Source organism: Photinus pyralis, unplaced genomic scaffold, assembly GCF_008802855.1.
Source record: "Photinus pyralis isolate 1611_PpyrPB1 unplaced genomic scaffold, Ppyr1.3 Ppyr1.4_LG5, whole genome shotgun sequence".
Lineage (NCBI taxonomy): Eukaryota > Metazoa > Arthropoda > Insecta > Coleoptera > Lampyridae > Photinus > Photinus pyralis.
Window position 1 is genome coordinate 30,173,078 of NW_022170596.1, and position 11,707 is coordinate 30,184,784.

The window sequence follows — 11,707 nt, forward strand, 5'->3', positions numbered from 1 at the left end:
TATCCAGTTATGACCAAAATATGACTTCAACGCTCCAGTGCTAAAACTTATTGCCTAAATGCTTACCGCGTTTTTCACTCATGTTGACTATCTTATCTCACGTCTCACGCGCCTTATACAGACCGCCCTTAAACTGAATACAATCTCAAGATAAGAGACCACGTTAATAGTACAATATACCCTTTTAAATGTACAAATTTCCCTCAACTACAATGCAGAGAGTAACACAAAATAATTAATCTTAACTTGAATAACAATTACTTACGTTACGACAATATGCCCGTTTTTTGTTTGTTTCGCAATCATGAACAGTGTTAATATAAGTAATAATAAAACATTAAACACATGGTAGTGGAGGAGGGGAGCACACAGGTTATCTTAGGCCCAAGGTTCGGCTAATCCGCCACTGATAGGAAGTGTCATCTTTTCGTGTCCATAGATTCAAATAAAGGTCCGTTTTTTTGGTACGGAAAATGTGTTAATTGGCCTAAATATATTTGGGTAAGAAACTGATTTGAAAGAGCGTCTGCGTACATATCAAAGTACAGGATTGCTACCAATGATGTACTTCGATAGGTATAATCGCACAGACAATGTTGTCTGTGGTAGGTATAATTTCCGCAAAAAAATGGTGCCGCCCTTGGTGGCCAGGCTTTCAGACTTATGCAGGAAAAACTCTATCGAGTTAGATAACGCTAATTGTATGTACCCCAATGTAATTTGTTTAGTTAGAAAACAGACTTAATTGCATTTTCGCGTTTTGAAATACCTTCAATTCATGTCGTTAAATGCATCATTATGGAGAAGACACATTTATACCGCGAAATCGATACTGTACGTCACAGCGATAGTTTATTCTCTAAACAATAATTAATTCTATTTAAAACGAAAATTAGTGCCAGTGCATAGATTTATGAGCAGTCGTTTAGAAGAAGCTTTCAAAAATGTAATTAATTATATTGAGGAATTATCCAGTTACTTACACAACTTTGCTCTATACTGATCCAATTTATCATACATTATCTGCATTTATTGACGGCATTTACTTAAAATGCTGCGTACAAGAATACGTTTTAATGGTACAAAAAGTATCAGTCGAAATAAAGTGTCTTCAGTGAGCTCTTGGTTGATGAAGCTTCTGGGGCACAGTACCATCCAGGCAAAGGTCGAACCAGATAAAGTCTACCGTGGTCCAAACATGTTTCAATACGGTTTCGCCGAAAGAGCGCAACAAACAGTTAATAAAAAGCAGACAAGGTAGGTTAGACTTGATAACGTTTATTTGTGATTCGTATTTTTTTTAAACTTTAGCGAAAGTCAGAAAAAGAGTATTATGAAATTGGTTATGAAACGCATGGAGGAATATTTTCGGAACTCTACCTTGCATGGACTACGCTACGTTGGAGATCCTCTCATTTCGTTTGGAGAACGGTAATTTTCTTCTTGTGTGTTTATATTTATTGTGAAATATTTTGTTTAAATCTCGTAAATGTACCTTAGACAAGTTATAAATGGTAGGTAGCAGAGACTTACCCAGTAATTGTTATACTGTAGACCTTTGAATATAGACTATTTTATTATTTTATAATCAAAGCTGTAGACTAAACCTTTGTTTATATACTATAATTAAAGGGCTAAACTACCACTAATATGTCCGTGAAATTAGCTAGAAAAATATTGAAATGTTGGACTATACAAGGTGAAAATTGTGTCTGGAACACTGAATAGATTTTCAAAACAATATTTTCTTAAAAGAAGCTTTTTATGGTATCCAAAATTATAAAAAGTGTGCTAATAATGTATACGTAGGTACTTTAAATTCGCGGTCAGTGGCGTGCGTCTGCATGGTCATGGGGGGCATAATTTTTTTAATGGGAAACACTAGTGTTCATTATATATTCTTAAAGAGTACACTTTTTTGGGCATAGCGGCATAGAAAACTGATTATATACAGTGTGTCGAAGGAAAGGACAGCATTGGGAAATCGGAAATTCCGATTAGTTCCGAAGATATTCGAAAAAAACCCGAAATGCATATTCGTTTTTATTTTTTCTGACCCTAGCTGAATAGATACCAAAAAACAAATATCACTTCGTCATACGCATTTTTAGTTGGAGACACGGGACCCTTTTACAGGAAGTTCCCCACGTTGGGCGCCACTTGTAAGTGGCTAGTTACACTTACAGAGGTTGAATACTCTGCGCTCGTAAAATAAAATTTAATTTTTTTTATTTTACTTTTATTTACCTTTATTTTTGAGTGGGCGGGGTTTCAGCCAAGGCTGCTCTACCAACCCAACCCACTATACGTTTACAAATATCCATGTCCGAACCCGGATTCGAACCAGGGACCCTTAGCACCGCAGTTCATCTTTAACTGAACTGCGCCACACGGGATACGGCACTGGTAAAAATTTGACTATAACGTCTAATTTTTTGTAATGAAATTATGAATACCTAGCTCAGTAATAAATGATGGTTCAATAACTCTTCCCCTGTGTTGGTTCTTTATCCCCTCTTATAGTTTGAAACTCAAAAACCCGTTTCCCTTGTTTTATCCACAATATTAAATTGCCGATGCTCCGGAATGCATATAATATGTCAAAATGTACCCTTGTAACTTAAGGTTTTAACAGCAAACAAAAGCTTGAATTAATTATCATTAACGTTTTTACCGGTAGCCGTTTTATTCGTAAATTTGTTGCACTTATTATAAACAAGTTGGATGTTTTTTTTTAATTACACGGAATGTGTTTGCACCCTGGATCTTAATGCTTTCGTAGTAACCATTAATTTCAATGCGAAAAACCTTAATCCAAATATGCACAAAAACAAGGGAAGATTCGCTGACTTCGTTCGTTGGTTCGCGGATTAGTCAACACAAATACAACACACCATTCGCTAAATTATAGGTGGTTGATTTCACTCCACTCGCGACTCAAAGCGAAAATTCGCACAAAATAAAGAAGCGACGCCACGGTGAACGCCTTAACTTCGCGGCTAGCTTTGCGCTAATTCTCTGACGAGTAAACGCGCACAACTAACTTTTTTTGTTTTTATTTTTCGAGGGGTGGAGTTTCAGCCAAAGCTGCTTTACCAACCCAACCCACTGTACATTTACAAATGTCCATGCCCGAACCCGGATTCGAACAAGGGACCCTTAGTACTGCAGTCCTGCTTCAACTGATCTGCGCCACGCGGGCCGGTTAAACCTCGCTACTACTTTTTTCTTTTTGAGTGACATCCATTCTGAAACCCAAACTTTTTTGACTAAAACAAACTAAATTGGCCATCAAATTTTGGCGATATGGGGCTCATTTGAAAGGGCTTGGTCCAAGGATTCCGTGCATACCGGTATTTTTTGCTTTTGCGTATGCGCAGTGTCAAACATTTGGATTAACGCATGTGTAATCCGAACTTTTTTTTTAAATGAAGATATTTAAATGAAACTTTATATGTAAACACTATCAAATAAGTAAAATTAACGACGTTTTGAAAATGTATAGTTTTTCGCATGCGCAATGGCAACTTTCTTATTTATGAAAGCAGTTAAACGAAATATCATATGTAGGCACCTTGAATGAAATTAAAACTAATACCGGTTTCAAAATTACTGTTAACGCATGCTGTATGTTTTATTTATGAAGGTATTCAATGAAATTTCTATAATGTAGACAATGCGCAATGTGCTATTTACAAAAGCATTAAAAGAAGTTTCATATGTAGACACTTCGAATAAAAGTAAGTAAGTATACGCTCCACTGTTTTTCATTAAACTGTATAGACTTCGACGATAGACGGCTCATTTGAAAGAGAATGGGGTAAGGATCTCGTGCCTACCAGTATTTCTCCTGCTCCTAGCATTAATATTATTAGCAGGAGAATACGCTCTCGTCATTTATGTTTGCCATAATGACATTTTAAACTTGTTATTACTTGTAGGCTAAATGTGTATCGTTAATTATTACACTATTTACTTATTTTAGATTCTTCTGGTTACTGGCGTTCTTTGTCGCCTTACTTTGTGCAACGTACTTCATAAACAATATCTACAGTAAATACAATCGTAGTCCGATAATCATTAGTTTAAATCCAACAGCAACACCGATTGGATCACTTCCATTCCCAGCAATCACCATTTGCAGCATGAACCAGGCTATTAAAAAAGAAGCGGAACAAATCATGCTGTCAGGGTAAACATCCTTTGGCATTTGCAGGAGTTCCAAATAGTTTGTACGTTCTAGGACAGACGTTGAAAAAATGTTGCTCGACGATTATTGCAATGGAAACTCTTCGTTTGGAAACTTAAGCAATCTTAGCGAGGAAGTGGGAAAATGGGAAAACGTGCAAAAGTTTATTTTAAGGGTAACTTGTTTGCTAAAAATCGCATTAGCTAACCAACCATTTCTAATGGCTACGTATGCTATACAGAGCGTTTATTTGAAAACGAACCTGTTTAACAAGAAGGAAAAGGTTGCAAAAACCCGTCAATCTAGATAGTCAAGGGGAAAATAGTCGATAAGTATAGCTTCGTTGCAAAATTACCTTTTCTCTTTCACCCACGTACAAAAACGTACCCTCACTTCATTATTTTTATACAAATGCTTTGAAAATCAATGGGATGCGAGACCAAGTGAACTACTCTCAAGGCCTGAATAGGGGACAGGGGCACTTGGATGAGCGAACTAAAGAATCACTGTTTTTTTCCTTATGCTACGGTATTAACGACATCGACATTAATGGGCCTTCGACTTCATCACGGGCTTCTTTGCGAGCGTATTTTAGAAAAAGATCAACGAGTCCATGGGAGGCAACTCTTGTACATCTAAAAGTTAAGCTTTTTCTACAAAATATCCAAGAGATTGCACCATTTACGCAATCCAATGGAAAATAAATTTGATAATGAAGAATCTGAGGCGGGCTTACGTCACACTGTTTATATACGCGGGGCGTCACTTTTAAAACTTGCAGTTGGCCATATTTTCCAAACTCAAGAAGATATAGAAAATCGCGCAAAACCTTTTCGGGGGTATCGAGGGTGAACCAGAATGACGTTATGAGTGACAACCCTCCAAACCCCATTAATCCCCCCCCCCCTCTCCAAAAATCCTAAATGACAACCTTATACTTGTGACACATCGTTGGAAAGCTGCTGAAAAATGCTTTCCAGTGGTACCAATAAAGTCAATATTAATTAAAGACAATTTAACAAAAATTTAATAATTAACAAAAAAAATAAAAATTAAGCCATGCCTATGTTCAAGATTTGGTCGCTAAATTCGAAGAAACGGGATCTGTTCTCAATAAACAAGAAATCAACCAAGATTGCTTAATGAAGCAGCTCAGGTTGAAGTTCTTGGCCAATTTGCCATAAATCCCTCAAATGTCAACATTTAGTTTTTTTTGGTTAATTATTAAATTTTTGTTAAATTGTCTTAATGAATATTGACTTTATTGGGACCACGGGAAAGCATTATTCAGTAGCTTTCCAACGATGTGTCACAAGTATGGGGTTGCCATTTAGGACTTTTGTAGAAGGGGGGTGGGGGTTGTCGCTCATAACGTCATTCTGGTTCCCCCTCGATACCCCCGAAACGGTTTTGCGCGATTTTCAATATCTTCTTGGAAAATATGGCCGAATGCAAGTTTTAAAAGTGACGCCCCGTATACTGGTACGTTCACAGTCCTAGAAAAGGATCCACTAATCCACATTCATATTGAATTTACGACTTTTACTGTCCGTATTTCGCGATTTATTTCTTTTGCATAAACTTTAATTTGAGTTAAAACGTCAAGAACTTGAAGTAGTATTTATTGAGATCCTTGCACGAATTTTGTTCAAATTGTTTCGTGGGTGTCGGATATTTCTTTGAAATTTTAACCATAGATGCTTTTGGTAAAGAAAAACACAACACAACCTTTTTACAAAAGAGACATCGATGTCCGGTTCAACCGAAAGTGATACCGTAAATTTTAATATGCCTTCGGATGGATTGTGATGTCGAACATAAAATTGTGTTTTTTTCGAATCTCGCCAAATAAAAGAGCGATCTGTTCTATCAAAAGACATCATTTGCTTTTACCAATTACCTTTTTAAAAAAGCAATTTTCCAGAAACCTCTACTGCCAAAAACATCTAGACCAACTTGCCCAGGTTGCACAATGACGTGAGAACGAAACGGATCTGAATATCTGATTCTCCAAAACGACCAATCCCGTTACTTTGATTTTATGTCGCGACAAGCTGTCGCCCCCAAGCTTTCACATGCAAATACTAGCTCGGAAACAAATGACCCAAAACATATAAAAGTAAGAAAAATGTAAATGCTTTAGCAAGCTTCCGTTATAGTATTTGGGTGGATAAAGGCTATACGGAAGTTGGGTTTGGGGAGTACAACCTTTTACTTCTGTGGCGTTGAAAGACATACTAAATTAAGAGGTGGTTTGGAGAAGAAGGCTCTGTACAGAGTTAACAGTGAATTTAAATTGCAACTACAATGCCGTTTCTCGCGAATGATGATTATTAATATTTTTAAGGTGAACCCTCCATGCCAAGAGACAATAAGGACTTGTTTCTGGCAACAGCAAGAGTATGCTTGTACGGATGTCTTTAATAATGGTCTTACAGACGATGGTTTATGTTGTACCTTTAATGCACTTCCAAGGGATTATATATTTCGAAACCCGTAAGTATCCAAATTGTGATAATTTAAGTGAGTTTTTGTGCGACGGATCGAGGTTTTATTAGCAAACTCATTTTATGATACAGTTTTATTATGAAGGAAACTTTTTGCTCTGAAATATAATCTGTATGCAAAGCTTCAAACCCGGCATTCTACCATGATTCCTTCGAGAGTTTTACTTAAAAAACCATTCCATCCAACCGACCGACTGAACAGCCAAAGTGAATATATAAGCGCTACTTTGTTTCAAAAACGCGTTAAAAATGAGATGTACTTATAATTACAACTTTGAACACACTATATACATACAAATAACGCAACCTATAACACATGCCCCGCCGTGAAAATGAGTGCACAACAAAGCCTAGTGGAGTAACTCACTATTGAATTATTTTTGTAATTTTTATATTATTGTTTTCAAATGTGAATCGTTTCTTTGTGATGAAAATACACAGTTATATTTATAAAGAAGTAGACATAGGGACTTACGTGTAATAATGTTTTTCCCTATGTCATCTTTCTGAAGGGCGCCTCATTTTATGCAACCAAAATAACATCTTAACACAAATAAAGATCTGGGTGTCAGTAAATCTCTTATGCTTTTTAAACTGTTTCCAGCACTGTGCCAAATGAAAATATTATCTTTTTCTTCAGTTGAATATATCGCACACGAACGAAAATAAAAATACGGAAGCCAAAGCAACAATATTCAGATTGGTTAATATGACACTTTATTTGTTTTAAGAAGTTATTTTGGTTGCATGAAATTAGGCGTCCTTGAGAAGATTTTGTCACTTAAAAGTAGACATTGGGAAAAACAATACAGTAAATCCCTGTGTCTACGTTTTAATAAATATCACTGTATATCGTTGCTCAAAATTGCAATAGAATGGTTCCACTTTTTACCATATTTTATAAGTAGAGCTCAAATACCAAATTACTTTCAGTCAAGATATGGCAATCTTAAATTTAACTTTCCAACGCGAAGTGGACGACTGGAATCCGGAACGCGGATTTTTACCCAATGCATCACTAACCGCATTACCTTGGAGAGCTAAAGGTAAAACGGTTACTGGTGGAATAAGTGAGTAGAAAATTTGTAGGACCTGGAACACATTTGGGATTAACATTGGTTTTGGATGCGCAGCTGTCATCATATTATTGTTCGTCGAGTACTGGAGTCGGGTTTAAGGTAGGATAATTTCAACACAGGAGTATTGTCGCAATTGTATTTGCTACTTGTAGGTTTTGCTGCATAACCCCTTAGAAACTCCAAAAATGGCCGATTTTGCAATACTAATATCTCCAGGATTAGAATCAAGAGTTAGTATAGAACCGAAAATATATGACGCCTCATACACAATAAAAGAAATAGAAATCGAAAAAAGGATGTGTTACTTTACGAATGAGAGATCTTTGCAGTTCTATAGGTATGATTTACCTTTTTTTTAGAAAAACTACCAACACCAAATACCTGTGATGGTCAGTAACTTTATGACGGAGACAGCATTTCCAGATGTAAGTAGACCTTCTGCTAGTGACAGTTTTCCTGACAATACGCAAGTGTCACAGGGGTGAATCGACAAACGGTACATGTAGCGTGGTAATACTTAAACAGGTGTAACGGTAAATTACAATTGAAGTGTATATAGCAGCAACGCCATTGAATTTTTAATTAAATAGCCAACTTAGGTGGTATTTCCCAGGTTCAAATTTCATCCAATGCATATACTTTAAATTTGTTTTTTCTGGCGCACGGTTTGGCGCTAATTTTTAATTTATGGTTTCTTAGACTTGAGCTCTGACAAGCCTCCTCTTTCAAATTCTCATGGACGCTTTCCTACTCTTTTTAATTTTCTAACTGAGCTACAAAATGGTGCGAATAGGATACAACAATCATTAGTAAATAGACTTTGTTCGCTTAGAAATCACCAGATTTTAAGGTAACTGAGTTCGCGTTTCTCACACCGCGTCGTGGTATCATTATGACCAATTTTGATTCAGCTATTTCCCACCAGCCACGCATTCGGTAGACATTGATTTAAAAAATAAAATTCATTGACACTCAGTACCTAAAACTGAGCTACCCTAACGAAATTCAATTCCAAACCATATATCACCATAAAACTCATTCCGATTAGAAAAATATTTTAAAAACGCGCTTAGATTCATGTGTCCTAATTATTCTAACCAACTGTAAGAAAAAAATCAAATCAAATAAAAACGGTAGAGAGCTCCCGTTACAGTGTACGCTCATGCACAGTGGTGTAGGTGTAAATATTCAAGTGTGGGAACTCTAATCATGTTCTGATAATTAACTACCATAGGCGAGCCAGAATGCCCCCCCCCCCCCATCCTTTATAAGTTGAAGTCCGAAATTCTCACCGATTTTTAGTTACCAAGTATTACTATGGTTATATTGTTTGAAGCTACTAGTAATAAACTGTAAACCAGTAAGCAGGTAGTAGCAGAGTATCAGTAACAGTAATAACAGTGAACGTTCATTAGTCAACTCGTCGCACTCATCTTTGGAGACTATTTTAGTTCTGCCCTCGTAATCATTTTTCATGATGAACAAATTCATAATCGAGTGAAAAATTCACACACGTAACCTCTAATACTAATAAACGGATAATAAATAAACGTACTAACTTCTCACTTTCTTATGCCACCGGAAATACTTTCTGTTGTTTATTTGCTGATGATTCACGTTCAAATGTAGCGCTAGCGGGAAGAGGAATGCCGTCTTTTCATTCCCAATAGTGCTCATACCTATTTAGAAACTTCTTTCCTCTCGCTAAGATTTCCTTCGAAAACTAGATGGCTAGCGTAACGAATAATAATTAAATTCTTAAAGTTTTTGGTGTAATACCCCAAGGAAAGCTCTTGTATATGTCTCGTTTGTTGTATTAGAAGTGTAAAATTGTTAGGTGACGTTTGTATCAAAACTAATGAAGCGTCTAGGTATTTTTTAATTACAAATGCATTACACTTTCTACCGAGTAGTTGTGTAGCGATTATTTGTTAAATGATAATTTCAACTTTTTGCAGGACCTATACGGAATTAAACTGTAAATTAGAATGCCAAACAAACCTTACGTTGTCTTTATGCGGATGCGTTCCTTTTTATTTGCCACGTAAGTTCTTATTACCTAAGATATTTTGAAAAATCTGATGAATTTTTCAGGGAACAGATTGAAAAAGATTTGTAGTAAAAGTAAACAGATCTGTAGTAACCTCGCAAAAGGTTAGTATAAAATCGCAATGCTTATGGAAATAAAAAAAACCAGTGTATTTGTATATCTAACGCTAATTAACAATCGTCAATATCGATGTGGTTTAGTGAAAAGCCATACTTATGTATCTAATATTCACTTATTAGCGGCGTCATACTGGGCCGACATACGATAAGCGATAATTCGCAGGCGATATGTTGCGACGATATAATGCTACGATATTATCGCCCGCTGTATGAACCACCGTAGTGATAGATTGTCGCAACATATCGCCTACGATATATTGCCTCAGTATGAAACACGCACGATGTGTGAACCTTATTTACGCCTCCCTTTGAATTTCAAGAATCTTATCGTATCGCGTATGGAGTATCGCCTACGATATATCGCTTATCGTCTATCCCCCCAGTATAAATCCCGTCTCACCGTTTTAAAAATTTGAAAACTGCAACAATATTACTTCGATATTACTAGAAATATGATCTGGTTTACTTGTGAAGTGTGTACCTAATTAACTAATTTTTAGTTGGAAAAAGTTTATTCATTAATCACTATTAATTAGTAATTCTTGATTTTACAGAAATAATGGAAATTCACAGCCAAAATGGGTAACATAACCTGCAATAGGACACATTCGCCAACGGGAGTGATTAGTTTTGTTTCTTTTAGATCGAGTTGTCACTGCTTGCCCGGATGCTTTGAATTGGGGTTTGAAGCATCGGTGTCGTTTGGACAATTGACGGATACTTTCAAAATTAGAGAACAGTACATAAAAAACGTGTCCCCCGAGTATTTTAGGTATCCACATACTTACTTTTCCCAAATGCCTCGTATAATAATGTATTTCGTAGGCAAAACATGGCAGTGCTTCATTTCTTCTTCACCGAGTCCAAATTTACAAGCTACACAAAGAGTGAATTGTACGGATTTTCTGAATTTTTATGTAAAATCCCAGCGCGATATCTATGCTCTTAAAATCCACAGATTCCTTTTCCAGCAAACACTGGTGGACTGTTGGGCTTATTCCTTGGATTTGGCGCACTAAGCTGTGTGGAAATATTTTACTATTTTTTCTTGAAGGTAGTCTGCAATTCACTACAGAGTCGACGAAAAAGTAAACAAAACATGAAAATTAAGAAACGTGTGGTAACTAAGGGTTATCCCTTCCACATAGCTAACTAAATCCTTAGTGTTTGCTAAAACTACACTGAACTGCTTAGGTAATTCACGCAAAGTTGGACAATAATGTATAGATACGTACATAATGTATAATAAAATAAAGCTTAACTTTTGCGTTTTTTTATCAGTCAATACAGTTGGGTGAAAATGAGGAAAATACCGGTATCAAAATAACAATGACAAATGATCTAAAGGAGCATGCCACTTGCATCGATATACAGGATGGTTCCAAGTGACTTTGAAAATTTATTAACCAAAAGCACAGACAACTTATACTATACAGACTGATTCGATTCGATTCGAGGGCCACCATGGAGATCTTGTAAATTGCAAGTTTAAATTTGGCAAAGTTGTGTATTTTGACGTTTAACAAAATGCCGTTTTGAAACTGAAAAAATTCCGACTACATTCGGAGATATCCCGAAAAAAACGAAATTTTGTAAAATTGTTGTTATTTTTTACCGAAGTTATTTAAAAAGATATTTCAAAATAAATGACACATTATTATGGCCACTGGAATTTTTTGCATTAGGTGTGCAAGACGGCCATCAAATTTATTTCGCTGTCTAAAAGGGCTCCCCCCCCCACGAATTATTTCCTGAGATGCTGT

The 11,707-nt window shown here is 36.2% G+C and overlaps 1 protein-coding gene across 1 annotated transcript; it reads left to right on the top strand.

Annotated features, from left to right (window-relative positions):
• The first annotated feature begins 1,315 nt into the window (after positions 1–1,315).
• LOC116172422 (pickpocket protein 28-like) lies at positions 1,316–11,154 on the top strand. Its single transcript, XM_031489635.1, has 13 exons — positions 1,316–1,431; positions 3,986–4,192; positions 4,244–4,364; positions 6,537–6,685; positions 7,630–7,742; positions 7,786–7,874; positions 7,928–8,112; positions 9,734–9,819; positions 9,870–9,929; positions 10,499–10,526; positions 10,588–10,716; positions 10,770–10,861; positions 10,916–11,154. Exons 1-13 carry the CDS (start codon positions 1,334–1,336, stop codon positions 11,098–11,100), a joined length of 1,542 nt encoding a protein of 513 aa, XP_031345495.1. The 5' UTR covers positions 1,316–1,333; the 3' UTR covers positions 11,101–11,154.
• Positions 11,155–11,707: the final 553 nt, after the last annotated feature.

Bases quoted from the DNA above. Each gene is read 5' to 3' on its own strand.
- LOC116172422 (XM_031489635.1), top strand. From the start codon at position 1,334: ATGAAATTGGTTATGAAACGCATGGAGGAATATTTTCGGAACTCTACC. The intron at 9,930-10,498 runs GTTAGTATAAAA...TTGATTTTACAG, and splicing joins CTGTAGTAACCTCGCAAAAG to AAATAATGGAAATTCACAGC. The intron at 10,527-10,587 runs GTAACATAACCT...TGTTTCTTTTAG, and splicing joins GAAATTCACAGCCAAAATGG to ATCGAGTTGTCACTGCTTGC.